The sequence below is a fragment of the Erithacus rubecula genome (assembly GCF_903797595.1).
Source record: "Erithacus rubecula genome assembly, chromosome: 31".
Lineage (NCBI taxonomy): Eukaryota > Metazoa > Chordata > Aves > Passeriformes > Muscicapidae > Erithacus > Erithacus rubecula.
In genome coordinates this window covers 2,059,471-2,075,378 of record NC_136682.1, presented here as the reverse complement: position 1 = coordinate 2,075,378, position 15,908 = coordinate 2,059,471, and the positions used below count along the sequence as shown (strand labels likewise).

Genomic DNA, 15,908 nt, shown 5'->3' with positions numbered 1-15,908 from the left:
AATTCTCCTTCCAGCCACCTCCACGCAGCAGAAAGCACCGAAAATGGTCCTTTACTGACGTGTGGCAGGGTCAGCACAACCAGGGCCACCTGCAGCCCCAGTCCTGTTCCCACTTTAGGAACTCTCTCTCAGCTGTGTTGTCTCTCACACATCCTGTTGGGCTCAGCCCTGGAACCTGAGTCTCACTGGGTTAAACTTGCAGCTCGCTTGCTCCAGCTCAGCAAATTTTTTGGCCGGATTTTGTATATAAAATATGTCCCGTGACTGTTTGTCTCTCTTCACTTGCTGGGGTTTGTCTAATAAAAATGCACATGTAATTTATTCTATTTTGTGGTCCTTTGAATTAAAGAGGTGCAGGAACAAATGCAAACACAGGTAACAAGAACTTTCCCTTAGGCCCTGACCAGTTAAAGGCTCAGAATTTTGCTCCTCATTCAGATTTTACTGAATTTCACTGTCAGCAGCCAAAACACCCCAGCCCAGCAGAGCCTCAGAGGGAGGTTTGGTGTTGATTTCGACATTCCCTCCCCACTGTGCAGGGAAAACACCTGGAAGCCAAACACCAGGACACGCCAAGGCAGGAGTTAGGCATAGGGGAAAAGGTCTGAGCTTCATTTGCTTCCAGCTCCCAGCCCAGCGAGCATCCAAAGCCTGGATCCTGGGCGTGGGATCCCCGTGCCAGGTGTGTGATGCACTTGCACAAACCTCAAATGAGAGGGAATTAATTCCCAGGGGAGTCAGAGCAACCCCCTGGCCTGCTCAGGTGAATCATCCACCCCAAACCCCTGGTCTCAGCCACGCCTTGCAGCCAGCAGTGCCAACATCTGCCTGAGCCCTCCCTGGCTCAGGTGCTCAGCCTGGTCCTGCTGCTGACATTCCCTCCAGCCACACAGAGGGGCAGGATCACATCCTGACTCTGTTCAATAGGAATTATGAGCCAGACACGGTCCCACACTGAATTAAATGTCACTTACCTAGTAGCTATAAAAGCACCCAAGGAAGGGATTTATTTCACTAATGAAAAGTGAAAGTCTTCAAGATCCAGCATTTCTTTGTGTTTTTAGGACGTGTTGGAGACAAGGTCTTGTTTTGAGAAGGTGGAATTAAAACCAGAGGAGGTATAGGGATTTCAGATGTGGTTCTGACTAATTGGGAGAAATTAATGCAGAAGTAAAAGCAGAGAAATGTCTACAGTGACAGATCTCACTGCTGGAAGGTCACTTGCATGAACAGATGTGACTGGAAAAAACATCCCAGCCCTCAGTCCCTGATTTTAATTGGTTCAAATAATGAGTAGAGAGACCCTCTTAGGAAAATACTCACAGATTTGAGGAATTAGAAGGGAACTGGCAGTGCTGGAATGACAAACTGCATTCAGGGTTTCCTTCAGGACCAGCAGTTCCCAATAATTTTCTAGGATGCCCTGTGCTCTGCATGTGTATTTCTGCCTGAAATCCTGCAGGCTTGATTGTGGACCTGCTGTGGGTGCCTGCATCTGCTCCACCTCCTCTCTCAGCAGCCTCCAGGGAAGCAGCAACACCCTCCCTCAAAGCAGCAGCCCAGCCAGGTCAGCAGCCCTGCTGCTGCCCAAACACCCTCCCTAACCACGAGGTGATTGAATAATCCAGAACCCCTGAAGCTGGAAAAGCCCTCCCAGACCACTGAATCCAACCTGTGCAATCCCCACTTTGTAACCCAGCCCAGAGCACCAAGTGCCACGTCCAGTCCTTCCTTGGACACCTCCAGGATGGGGCTCCACCACCTCCCCAGGCACTCCCCACCACCCAGCCCCTTCCAACACCCATGGAGAAATTCCTCCTGGTGTCCAACCCGAACTTCTGCTGGCACAGCCTGAGGCTGCTTCCTCTTGCTCTGTTGTTCCCTGACTCTCTCCTGGCTGTCCCCTCCTGTCAGGGAATTCCTCCTTCACTCCAGGCTGAGCCCCCCAGCTGCCTCAGGAGTTCTCCAGACCCTTCCCTGGTGCTCCAGCCTTTCCCCAGCTCCATTGTCCTCTCTGGACACACTCCAGCCCATCATGTTGTGAGTGGTCAATATATGGGGAATTAGCAGGAGTCTTGGAGCACCCAACACCAAAAAACAGCTGGGGGTAGGAAGGATGTGGAGAGAATTTATGAATGGTGTTCTCAGATCTTTTCTGTGAAAACTGCCCATGTTCCACAAAACCATCAGGGCTGGAAGAGACCTTCAGGGTGACCCAGTCCAGCTGCCAGCCCAGCATTGCCATGACCTAAAGCACATCCCCAAATGTGCCAAATCACCCTGATTTTGCTTGAAAAGAGATGGTGAAATATCAGAACCTGCTCCAGAAGGGAGTTTCTGCCATCTGTGACACCAACACTTGGTCCCATGTCCAACAGGGTCATCAGAAGGTGTCACCCACTGCATCCACACCTGGGTCACAGCACAGAGAGGACAAATCCTTTCATCCAGCCCAGGAAATGCCGGAGCCAGAATATTTCTTCTTCCAGAGTATCACACAAGGAACCTACACCTGTCCTTGCTCAAAAGCAGGGCTCTGGTATCCAGGCTGTCCCCTCCTGCATCCCCTCAGACTGCAGCCATGACCTGGGGCCAGTATTTCAGCAGGAGAAGATGATCCCCATTAATTCCAGCCCAGCCCAGATTAAAGCCTTAGTCATAATGACATGGATGGTGCTGGCACTCAGGGGCCTGGATTTGCATGTGAGGAGGGAGCTGATTGCAGGTTGGTGCCCATAAGGATTTTACAGAGTTCTTTAGGGCAGCCTGAGGCTCAGACACAGGAGCTCCTCTCTCTGGAAAACAGCTGCTTGTTGTTACACACAGGAGGTGAAACACTCCCAAGACAGTTATTTTCATTCCAGGCTGTGTAATGCAAATGTTACAAGAACAGAGAGAAAAATAGAAATAAAAGTTTTAAAGCTTGGCTGAAAATAAAAAGAGATGATGGGAAACTGCCCATTTCCCTCCTGACACCTTCTGGTCACAGTCACTGTTCTGTCTGGCTGCCACGTGTGCCAGGACAAGTTCCTGAAAGATGCACCTGCAAACTCCTGTGGCACATCCCTGGACGTGGCTGAGGAAGCTGTGGATTCCCAGGAATGCTGTGTGGGATGGGTGCCAGCTCCTCCAAGGAGAGGGGGCTCAGCTTGGGCACCCAGAGCAGAGACAAAGCGTGACAAACCCCAGGGGCTGCAGGGGCTGGGAAAACATTCCCACCCCTGGGCATGCAGACAAGGCTCTGGGAGAGATCTGAGAACATCTTGACTGCTCTGGGATAATCCTGTGCTGAGCTGAGACCACGTCCTTCACCAGGGAAATGCTCTCTTGGCTTTTCCTGGAAGCCACAGGGGTCAAAGTGAAGAGAGGCGTCTGTGAGCAACCTTGTCAGCACTGAAATTCCTGGTGAGTAAGGGATATCAGAGGGGAAAACAAACAGGTGTGGGGAGGGGAGCCTGGTAAAGACAAAGTCATCCCATGAGTCAGGAAACAGATCAAAAATCTGCACAGGTGAAGCCCTGAGAAATCGCCGAGTCAGGGTTTGTGGCATCACAGATGATGGAAACTCCCTTCTGGGGCAGGTTCTGATATTTCACCATCTCTTGTCAGGCCAAATCAGGGTGATTTGGCACATTTGGGGATGTGCTTTAGGGTGGTCATGGCAGTGCTGGGCTGGCAGCTGGACTGGGTCACCCTGAAGGTCTCTTCCAGCCCTGATGGTTTTGTGGAGCATGGGCAGTTTTCACAGAAAGAAAAGGTCTGAGAACACCATTCATAAATTCCCTCCACATCCTTCCCACCCCCAGCTGTTTTTTGGTATTGGGTGCTCCAAGACTCCATCACCACCCTGGCCCTCCTCCATCACCTATTTCCCTCTCCTGTACCAGTTCTGCTTTAAAGAACCCTCATTTGGGCACGAGAACAAGAGAACAGCTCCCATCAAGTTGGGGCCTGAGGTGCTGAAGCCCCTCTTGACTTTGTTCAAAATCACAGCCCATGATCAGAGACTTCTCAGAAGTCCTGCACCAGGAACCAATGTTCCAAAATCAGCCAAATTAACCTTACACAACCCGGGCTGATTCATCCATGGACTGGAGATGAGCGAGCACTTGCCCAACAAGGAACCATCTCCTGCAGCAGTGGGAAAGGGGTGGCTGCAAACAGCAGCTACTATCGAGGTTTTCTCAGATATTTCAACACCAAAAAAATGCAACCCCTGCACTTTTTTGAGAGCTCCATAGGTGCTCATAGTGAACTCACTGTGGGTGTGCCAGGTTAATCAGGGGCAGCCATCCCCTCCTCAGGAGGGTATAAAGGGCCAGTCCCAGTCTGGGGGAGCACAGCTTCACCTCCAGCTTTCCTGTCACTGCTTGGATCACTCCTGGCAGCTGCCATGTCCCGCCAGTGCACCGTGAGGAGCCAGGGCAGGGCTGCCTTCAGCACCACTTCTGCCTCCATCCCAAATGTCAGGGGCTCCAGCCTCTGCCTGCGCCCTGCACCCCGAGCTGGGGGCTGGGGGGGCACCCCTGGCTGTGGAGGGGTCACTGGAGGGTTTGGGAGCAGGAGCCTCCATGGCCTTGGAGGATGCCAGAGGATCTCTGTGGCTGGAAGAGGTGGTGCCTTCTATGGACCTGCAGGTTTCGGTGCTGGGATCTCCTGTGGGTTTGGTGGGGCAGTTGTTGGTCCCTTTGGGTTTGGTGGTGGCTCTGGATTCCCTGCTGTCCCAGCTGGAGGCATCCATGAAGTGTCAGTCAACCAGAGCCTTCTGAAGCCGCTCAACCTGGAGATTGACCCCAGCATCCAGAGTATCCGTAAGGATGAGAAGGATCAGATTCAAACCCTCAACAACAAATTCGCCTCCTTCATCGACAAGGTGAGACCTGAGATTCCTGGTTATGCTGTGGTGATTCTTTGGTGGGGAAGCACAAACAAGGGTGAATCGCATCTTTAGCCACAATTTTGCTGCTCCTGTACTGCCAGTTCTAGCATCACAGCAGCCTGGGAACAAATCCTGAGGGTTCCCAGCTTTGAGAGCATTTACATTTTTTGGGAATGCTGAGGTGAGACCAGAAAACAGGGACAAAGTGGTGGTACTGGATGTAAGGAAGCAGAGTGGAGAAAGAGGGCAGGAGTGTTTAAATTGCCAGATGTTCCCAAGGGCTGAGACATTCCAGCTTCCAGCAGGTGAATCCTTGCATGATGTCCCTCACATCTCCAAGGAAAACCACCCTGAAACACCCTTCTCTCTCCAGGTCCGATTCCTTGAACAACAAAACAAGGTCCTGGAGACCAAGTGGGCCCTTCTGCAAGAACAGGGGAACAAAACAGTGAGAAAGGACATTGAACCCCTCTTTGAGACTTACCTGAACAACCTCAGGAGGCACCTGAGCAGCCTCATGACAGACAGGGAGAACCTGGGAGGGGAGCTGAGCAAGATGCAGAGCCTTGCTGAGGACTTCAAGAACAAGTGAGTCTGCCCATGGTCTGCCTGGGCTTGGGTGGGCTGCAACAGATGCAGAAAACAAGGGGGAAAAGTCTTTTTGCTGGTTTAATCTTCTGAGGAGGGCCCGAGTTTAATACAAGATATGACTGAAAAGCCACAGGCGGAAAATTGCAGAGCAGTGAGACCAAAGGGCAGAACTGTACATACAAAAAAATTGGAGTCTGCTCCTGAAAATGTGAAGTAATTTAAAACAATCCTAGACCACACTTTCCTCCTCCATTGCACAGATATGAAGAGGAGCTGAACAAGCGTGCAGCTGCTGAGAGTGACTTTGTGACCCTGAAGAAGGTGAGTGCCTGCCCTGAAGGAAACCCCCTCTGCAGGGTTTCCTCTGCTTCTTTGGAACTCACCTCATTCTGTTGATGTGTTTCCTCTCCGAGGAGGTGGACACTGCCTACCTGGACAAGACAGAGCTGCAGGCCAGGCTGGATTCCCTCACAGAGGAGATCGACTTCCTCAGAGCCCTCTACGAAGCTGTGAGCACCAGAGCTGATATCCTTCTCCCAGCCTCTGCCTTTCTTTCCCATTCCAGAGCCTCAGGGATGATTATTTTCCCCACACTGCACTAAATAATTCAATGGTTTTTCCATTTCATATTTCTGCATGAAGCTACCTTTTGTTCACCCATCTCTCCCCTCTCACCCTGGGGTTTTCCATCCTCCAGGCAACATTTATGTCACGACTCTCAGGAACATTTGCTGCTCTTTGCAGGAGCTGTCCCAGATGCAGACCCAGATCTCGGACACCTCTGTGGTTCTCACCATGGACAACAACAGGAACCTGGACCTGGACAGCATCATCTCGGAGGTGAAGGCGCAGTACGAGGACATCGCCAACCGCAGCCGCGCCGAGGCCGAGTCCTGGTACCAGACCAAGGTGAGTGACAGGGACGGTTCTGCAATGGGAAAAACACCCTCCCATCCCCAAATTCCCCTGGGGAGGTGGCTCCCACCGGGATTTTGAAACACAGAATCTCTTCATGTTTAATAACCCTATGAAATCCGAAGTGTTAATTTGGGATTGGGAGCGTGCACGCATTTTGCGGCGCAAACAGCCCCAAACCCACACTCTGCTGGGCTCTAAATCCAGCTTATTTCCCCTGAGTGGTTGTTTCTGTCTGTGACAGTACGAGGAGATGCAGGCCACGGCTGGCAGGCACGGGGACGACCTCAGGAACACCAAGCAGGAGATCTCGGAGCTCAACCGCCACGTGCAGAGGCTCCGGTCCGAGATCGACAGCGTGAAAAAACAGGTGAAGGGCACTGCCAACACATCAGATGTGACTCTTGCTGTGACCAGACCTCTGGGGTGTCCAGAGAATACAGATAAATCCACCCAAGGGAGTTGGGATCAGGAAGGAACATGACAGGATTTGTACCAGAGCAGTGATATCACCAAGGGTTACTCAGTGTAATGTCAATTACCCCAAGGAGATTCTGGGGGTTGTGGAGGTAAATCCAGAATGTGACCTGGCTCAGAACATGGATCAGTTCAATGGATTGAATTCAATTCATGGATCAGTGACGGTTACAATCACAACCTACTGATGTTAACCCAAATATCAGACCTGGGATCAGGAACTCAGGGTACAAAGAGCTGGATTACGCTCTTGGTAAGGAATGGAAACTCAGATTTTTCCCTGCAGGTTGCTGGGCTGCAGACAGCCATTGCTGATGCAGAACAGCGTGGGGAGCTGACCCTCAAGGACGCCAGGGCCAAGCTGGAGGAGCTGGAGGCTGCTCTGCAGAAAGCCAAGGCTGACCTGGCCCGGCAGCTCCGTGAGTACCAGGAGCTCATGAACGTCAAGCTGGCCCTGGACATTGAGATTGCGACCTACAGGAAGCTGCTGGAGGGAGAGGAGAGCAGGTGGGTGAGAGTTTATATCCCAGAGCTGCAATGGAATTCAGGTTTTAAACTGTTTGAAGACCAGTGAGTGCCTGTGAAGAGGAGCTGTTTAGGAACAGCAGCCTTTCATAAAAACTTCTCACCTTTCAAAAATATCCCAAGGAAATTTCCCTGCCTTTGTGAGCAGGTTCTGCTCATGGGCTCCCCTTGAATTCTCACTGGCTCTCTTTTTCTCCCTGACAGGCTCTCTGGGGAAGGTGTTGGCTCAGTGAACATCTGTAAGTAACTCCTAGGGACATTTGGCACATTTTAGATTTGTCTCCCACCCCACCCCACCCATCCACTGCCTGTGGATTCCTCTCACGAGAGTGTCTTCCTCTGGCAGCTGTGACCAGAACCACTTCAGGAATGGGATATGGGAGTGGGAACTGCCTGAGCCTCAGTGGTGGGGCTGCAGGTGGAGTCTGTGCTGGAATGGGAACAGGCTCCATCTCTGGAGCTGGACACAGCACAGGTGGCTCATGCATGGTCGGAGGCAGCAGCTCCAGCTTCAAGTCCACCTCCAGCAGCTCTTCCAGCAGGAGATGTTATTGAGGAACTGACTCCAGTGCCACCAGCACTGAGGCTCCTCTTGGGTCCAATCCTCACCCAGCTTCTTCAAAAGATTTGGAAATCAAACACATCTGTCATTATTTATATAAAAGATGCTGTGCTCCTGTTTGTCCTTTGTCCCTCAAAATTCTTCATTTCCCAGTGTTTGTCTAATAAAAGGCATGTGGAACTAATTATCTTGCATCCTCTTTTTAATCCCAATTCTTTTATCATACCTTGTGGCAAAGGGTGATAGGTGCAGCAGAGTAACTTTGCTGCTTTGGAGGTAAAAAAAGCCACACACAAGCTGAGACATCTCCTTCAACTCCATGGACCTCATATCCAACAGGAATAGAACATTTGCATGGGAAGATAACTTCCCTTCCTACTGGGCACAAGAGAAAGTCCTTCCATCTTAACTCCTAATTATGACATTTCAGCCTTTTATGCCAAAGTGGTCATACCCAAACCTCTGTAATCAAATAGGATGAGTCATGGAGGGACATAAATTTGGTTTTCCCAAGAAGATGAGTGCTGCAGCTCATCTGTTCCGTACACTCATCTCCTTCAGGGACTGATAAAACACCTTCACTGCCATTACCATAATTAGAAATGGAAAACACACATCAAACCTCCAAAGTAACCCCCTTTGGGAGGAACAGTGTCCCCAGAGGAGGTTGTGAGACAGTGAAAGACACTCAGGGCGCTGGGAAGGAAGTGGCTTGTCCTGTTCATGACCTGCCCATCTTTCTCCAGCCTCCCCAGTCCACATCCCACTGGCAGCAGCAGAGCTGGAATTGGCTGTTTAAGCACTGTCCAGCATCAGAGCTCCATCCAGAGCTACATGGGTGGGGAAGGGTCTGCAGGGATCACACAAGGATCAGGGTTGGTTTCTCTTGGAAAAGAGGAGACTGAGATGAGACTCTCCAGGGGCTGCAGCTTCATCCCGAGGGGCAGCTCCAATCTCTGCTCTGGGGACCAGGGACAGGGCCCAGGGAAGGGCTGGAGCTGTGCCAGGGGAGGCTCAGGCTGGAGAGCAGGGAAAGGCTCTTCCCCAGAGGGTGTCACACACTGCCCAGGGAATGGGCACAGCCCCGGGGCTGCCAGAGCTCCAGGAACATTTGGACACTGCCCTTGGGCACAGGGTGGGATTTTGGGGTGTCTGTGCAGGGCCAGGGGTTGGACATGATGCTCCCTGTGGGTCCCTTCCAGCCCAGAACATTCTGTGACTTACCTGATGAGCAGGACTTCCATACCTCAGTTCCCTCAGGGCGCCCTGGGCTTTCAGAATTCTCATTGTTCAGCATTTTGACTCAGAGCACCTGGGCTCCAGAAGGACACTGGTGGCTCCAGATGGCACTGGTGGCTCCCAGAAGGGCACTGGTGGCTCCAGGTGGGCACTGGTGTCTCCAGGTAGGCACTGGTGGCTCCAGATGGGCACTGGTGGTTCCAGAAAGGCACTGGTGGCTCCAGGTGGGCACTGGTGGCTCCAGAAGGGCACTGGTGGCTCCAGGTGGGCACTGGTGGCTCCAGGTGGGCACTGGTGGCTCCAGTAGGGCACTGGTGGCTCCAGATGGCACTGGTGGCTCCCAGAAGGGCACTGGTGGCTCCAGGTGGGCACTGGTGTCTCCAGGTGGGCACTGGTGGCTCCAGATGGGCACTGGTGGTTCCAGAAAGGCACTGGTGGCTCCAGGTGGGCACTGGTGGCTCCAGAAGGGCACTGGTGGCTCCAGGTGGGCACTGGTGGCTCCAGGTGGGCACTGGTGGCTCCAGTAGGGCACTGGTGGCTCCAGAAGGACACTGGTGGCTCCAGCAGGTCACTGGTGGCTCCAGAAGGGCACTGGTGGCTCCCAGAAGGGCACTGGTGTCTCCAGGTGGGCACTGGTGGCTCCAGTAGGGCACTGGTGGCTCCAGCAGGTCATTGGTGCCTCCCAGAAGGGCACTGGTGTCTCCAGGTGAGCACTGGTGTCTCCAGGTGGGCACTGGTGTCTCCAGATGGGCACTGGTGGCTCCAGCAGGTCACTGGTGGCTCCCAGAAAGGCACTGGTGGCTCCAGCAGGTCACTGGTGCCTCCCAGAAGGACACTGGTGGCTCCAGAAAGGCACTGGTGGCTCCAGGTGGGCACTGGTGGCTCCAGTAGGGCACTGGTGGCTCCCAGAAGGGCACTGGTGGCTCCAGGTGGGCACTGGTGGCTCCAGATAGGCACTGGTGGCTCCAGAAGGGCACTGGTGGCTCCAGTAGGGCACTGGTGGCTCCAGGTGGGCACTGGTGGCTCCAGGTGGGCACTGGTGTCTCCAGGTGGGCACTGGTGGCTCCAGGTGCGCACTGGTGGCTCCAGGTGGACACTGGTGTCTCCAGAAGGGCACTGGTGCCTCCCAAATCCCTGCAAATCATCAGCACCTCAGTGCAGGTGAAGCTCTGCCTGCAAAGCTCAGGAGTGCAGATCAAGACAGGAACTTCTTGCCTGGATCAGCACAGGTGTGGATGTGGCTGTAAGACCAGGAACAGTAAATGATACAGCAACACACGACTTCCTCCAGAGGCAGGAAAGAAGCAAAAGAAGCTCCTTTATTAAAGAAGCAATTGCACTTTTATAGATTAGATCGTGGAGCTGGGGATAGAAGTTAATTTCATTGGTCCAAGCAAGGTAACACCTCCTGTAAACATGCTCTCACCAAAACATCACATTTCCCACTTACTCTGCTGCACAACAGCAGCTTTGTCATTAAATCTTTCTCTCCTGTTTTCCTTTGAGTAGCTTGAGAAAAGCTTCTTTTTATCCCCTAGCTCTCACAGTATCCATGTCACTACTCGACAATGGCTGCAAATCTGGGGACAAAGTCATTATTTTTCTTTAGCAAAGCACATCAAACTGGTATTTTCCCCATTTCTGGATTCCCTCTTGCAGCAACTTCAGTCCCATCGGCTTTAACCAAACAGGAACCACTTTAACCAAGCTAAAACCAAGCCCAAAGGCAACTTGTGGATGAAAATGGATTTTTTCTTTGCTCCATCAGCAATCTCCTCTTTGAAAAACAGCTTAGAAAATACAGGTAAGAAAGGTTTATGAGCTGCTGCTGTGGCATTAGGCACAGAGATGGGGGTGGCTGGGTGCCAGATTCCAAACCCATGAGCTCACTCCCTTGAGCTGTAGCTCAGCTCTCCAAAAGCATAAAAGACTGAGGGGGCTTGAATTATTGAATTATTTATATTGTTCTGTTGAGTTTCAGGTGCAGTTCCTGGGGCAACAAAAATTCTGGAGACCAAATGGAGCCTCTTGAAAGACCAGAAAATGGTGCAGAATAACCTGGAACTCATGGTTGAGTTGTACACCAGCAACACGAGGTGGCAGCTGGAGGCTCTGGGAGGGAGAGGCTGCAGCTCAGAAGGCAACATCCACAGAAAGACCTGTCCAGTTTTCCTTCACTCTGTTCTTCAGTGAAAAGGCCCAAAACAGCCCAAAAATGTGACCTCAGAATCATGGAAAGGCTTGGATGGGAAGGGACATTACAGATCATCTCATCCCACCCCTGCCATGGCAGGGACACCTCCCACTGTCCCAGTTTGCTCCCAGCCCTGTCCAGCCTGGCCTTGGGCACGTCCAGGGATGAGGCAGACACAGCTTCCATGGGAATTCCATCCCAGCCCCTCCCCAGAGCCCCTCTGGGCACTGGAAGGGGCTCCCTGGAGCTCTGTGTTTTACTGAATTCCTTGGAGCTGCATCTCAGTGTCTGCAGAGAAGAAAACCCCATCCAGCAGCAGCCATGGAATCACAGGATCCCAGAATGGTTTGGGTTGAAGGGATCTCAGAGCTCATCCATCCAGTATTTGTGTCTGCTCCCATGGCTATGGCTGAGAATGGATGTGAATAAACGAGGAGCTTAAATTGTCAGTGTGGAACCAGAGAAACAAGTGGTGGGAGTGGGACATGGATCCTGCCTGAGCCCTCTGCTCTCCTTCCCTGGGTGCATGCCTGACGCTCTGTGCCACCTTTCCCAGCAGGAAAAGTTCCCTCCAGCCCCAAAGCAGCATCAACACAGCCTTGACTGCACTGAGGAAGGAAATCAGCATTCACATTAAATCTTGGGACAGTCAAAAGTCACATCAGAGAAGCTGTTTAGACTTTAGAGCTCTGCTTTGCAAAGAGGCAAATATTCCTCAGTAGATTCTGGGGTGAAGTTCAAGGACACCACACATATTGCTGGGCAGGGACCATCCTCTGCTCACCAGGCTCCTGCCCCACTTCCTAGGAATTTGTCCTTCCCACCTTTATCTATTTTCAACTTTTTGGGTCCCACATTTTCTTCCTAATATGGGAATTGGAATGGCATGATCTTTAATATCCCTTCCAACCTTCTGATTCCTCTGGGCCAAACGTTAATCCAGCAACTGGAAAACAGACATTGAAATTCCTCTTCGACGTGAACTTCAAGACCCATAAATAGATGCAAAGCTGGGGCTCTGCTTAATGTAAATTATTTTCAAGGATGGATATTCCTGATGGGAATAAATCATTGCCATTTGCCATCATAATCAGTGATGCTGAAGTAGAAACAACAAAGCTCCATCAAGGACTTTGTTCCTCTGCTGCTCCCTTCAAAAATCTGTGGCTAGGTGGTCAATGCCCACAGGAAGAGGATGAAGAGTGAGTTTGCACAGGTGGAGGCTGTGGAGGGTTCTGAGCTCTCCCTCCCCAAAGGTAAAAGGAGATCAACGAGCAGAGAACAACTTTGCCATGTTCAATAAGGTGAGGAGGCACCAGCACCAAGACAGGGACAGCCCTGGAAAGCCAAACCACATTCACATTGTGCAGCAATGCCAGGCCCAGGGCACAGGGCACAGGTGGAGTCCCCCCAGTAAACAGAAACACCAGCAGGGCTGTGACTCCTCATCCCAAACTCAGGAGTGTCCCACAGATCAGCACAGATCCCACAGATCTGGTTCCCCAGATCAGCTCTGGGACATCCAGACCTTGTCCCTTCCCAGGTGCTCTGCCAGTCCTCAGCCTTCCACCCCAGCAGCCCCTGGTCCCACCTGCAGGAGACACAATGAGAAACTTCCACTGCTTCAAGTATTGTACAGAATATCTGCCTGGGCACTGGCAGGAAAAGGGAACTTCAGTGGTGTGGCATTGTTTGGATCCATTGGCCTCCTCCCTCCTCTCCCCCAAAAAATGGTGGAGGTGAAAAATCAGTTCACTCTTGGCTCTGTTGAGAGGTGCAGAGAGTAAGAAATCCTCCATTTCTGATTTAATATGAAATTTCAGTTCTTCATTTAATCTGAAACTCCAAAGGTTTGTGTTAGATACAAAGATTTTACCCAAGGGCATAGAAAAGGTCCAACCTCCATTGTCACCATTCCAGGATGTGGAGCTGCCTTTGTGAACAAGGTGGATCTGGGGACCAAGCTGGATGTCCTGACAGATGGGATAAACTCCCTGTGAACCACCTACAGAGCAGTAAGACATCCCAAATTTCCATCTGCTATTGCCCATTTTCTCAGTCTCACAGAATTCACAGAATTTTGGGTTGGAAGAGACCTTCAAGATCATCAAGTCCAACCCATGCCCTAACACCTCAACCATGGCACCAAGTGCCACATCCAGTCCTTTTTTTAAACACATCCAGAGATGGTGACTCTACTGCCTCCCTGGGCACACCATTCCAACACTTTATCACTCTTCCAGTGAAAAACCTTTTCCTAATGTCCAACCTTTATCTCACCTGGCACAGCTTGAGGCCGTGTCCTCTCATCCTGCCAATTGCTGCCTGGTGAAAGAGGCCAACCCCAACCTGACCAAAGCCACTTTTCAGGGAGTTGTAAAGAGTGATAAGGTCACCCCTGAGTCTCCTTTTCTCCAGGCTGGCTGGAGAAGGTGTTGGTGTCATGAATATTTGTAAGTAATCAATCTCACAAACAATATATTAAGTGATTGTACCTGGAATTGAGGATAAGACAAGGAAGATGCAGCTTGTAGTTATTGGCACAAAATTTAACATAATTCGGTTTTGCTGCTTAATTTTTCCAGCCTTTTAGGTAGGACTAAGGAGGTCAAAGAGCAAGAGGCACATTTTCCTCGACCAGATTTGAACAAGGGATTTGCAAATTGAGATTATCCCTTGGGAGGCTCAGATGCCTCAGGCCACAAAGAAAAGATGTGTGAAACCCAGTCAGTGATAGACTGTCCAAGAAATAATTGGCACGTGTGAAACTAAAGCTTGAAATTCCTTTGTGCCCTCCCAAACACAGCCTGTGCCCCTTTTCCCATTGCAGCTGCAGAGGTGGGAACACACTGGGGCTGGGACAGGGATTCAACACAAGAGTGGGAAGGGGGGATTTGACTCTGGAGCAGGAAGAAGCTCCAGAGTGAGGTTTGTGTCCAAAAAGCAGCACCCAGGAAGGAGCTGAGCCACTCACCTGGAGGAGGGCGAGCAGCACCTTCACCTGCCAGCACAAAGCCTGGAATCACCTCAGAATCCCTGCTCACACTTTGCCATGGAGAAAAACCTTCCCAGTGCTATTTCTGGGCTTGGGAGTGCTCCCTGTCCCAGCACAAACAATTCCCCTGCACATCCCCCCAAGCCGGAGAGTGCATTGTCAGTGAATAATCATCAGACTCGTTAACGAGTCTCATTAACGAGTCTCATTAATGTCAGAGCTCAGCCAGCACCTTCCCAGTGTCCCGGTGCCAGCCCAGAGGAGGGGCAAGAGTTATGTTTACATCTGTTCCTTCACCTGCCCAGGAATCCAGGAGAGTTGAGCCCATGGTGTTCTACTCCTCCCCCAGTCCCCAAATTCTTAAGGAATTGAAAACAAAACATCTTCCCACAGGCTGTTTCTCCATTCCCCAATTCCTCTGGCACTGCTGGCTCCCTGGGAGTTTGTACCCTTGTTATCTGCTGACATTAAACACCTTCCTTTTCCATTTCCCAAACCCTTTGAGAGTTCCAGGACACGTGGATTGTGCCCCTGTGAGCAAAGCCAACCTGAAAGCCAAGGTGGAATTCCTCATCAAAGGGCACTGAAGAGTCTCTGTAAAGGGGTAACAGCTTTTTCTTTGCTCTTCCCCCCTGTCATGTCCCTTCAGGGGCTCTGTGCAATTGGGGTCCCACAACCCATCACTAAATCCCAGAGATTTTTGGTGTTCCAAGTGTGCGTCAGTCGACTGCTCTGGATTTCAAAGGTGTTAGTCCCACACTATTTGGGCAAGACCCCACAGAATCTGTTCCAACTTGATGGGGACGAGAGATGTCAAGGGCTTCATTCTTCAGATTTCCAAATTTGTATTAAAAATGCTTTTTAAAGGTCGATTTTCCCAGCTCCTGCCAGGTTTCCCTGTCTGTGACATATCCTCTGTCCACTTCTTCCTGCTGTTGACTCACTCGTATCCCCAGAAACAAAGGTTTGGCTTTAAAGCTCCAGATCTGGGACTGCAGCCTGAAAATCCCACCAAGGATTTGATCAGTGACTCACCTCCTCACTCTGTTTGTATTTCTCATGTTCCTGCTCTCCTCGATGAGAGGAACAGAGAGCAGCCACTGGAATGAGAGCAGCTCCCTGGACACAAAGACTGCAGTTGTGGAGTGACCCAGAGACTGCCTGGAACAGGGAAACAGCAAAGCCCAGGGAAGGATGACTCAGGACCCTGAGGTGTCCAGTGCAATCCCAAGTTGTGGTTTTCCAGGCCTTTTCCAGAGCATGGGAACAATAAAGGCAGCTGGGATGGGATTTGGCTGAACTGCACCTTTCAGCTCGTGTGTAACCTGAGAACCAAGTGAAGGCTGTGACAGCAGTGAGGACACAGCAGAGACCATCACCTCTGGAGCTGCAGCAAACCCCACCCAGACCCCACCTCCCAGGGTGTGACAGTTCCCAAACCATTTTTCAAAGCACTTCTCAGCATTTAATCCAGGCATTTGAGGAACCAAATGCCTCTCCAGCCAAACAATCCTAAACCCCCAGAGTTTTC

The 15,908-nt window shown here is 51.3% G+C and overlaps 1 protein-coding gene across 1 annotated transcript; it reads left to right on the top strand.

The window, feature by feature from the left end:
- Positions 1–4,393: 4,393 nt before the first annotated feature.
- LOC306813695 (keratin, type II cytoskeletal cochleal-like) lies at positions 4,394–13,382 on the top strand (the record flags this gene model as incomplete). Its single annotated transcript, XM_079329264.1, has 11 exons — positions 4,394–4,873; positions 5,253–5,467; positions 5,731–5,791; positions 5,884–5,979; positions 6,215–6,379; positions 6,630–6,755; positions 7,149–7,369; positions 7,592–7,626; positions 7,734–7,876; positions 12,554–12,638; positions 13,303–13,382. 11 exons carry the CDS (start codon positions 4,394–4,396, stop codon positions 13,380–13,382), a joined length of 1,707 nt encoding a protein of 568 aa, XP_079185390.1.
- Positions 13,383–15,908: the final 2,526 nt, after the last annotated feature.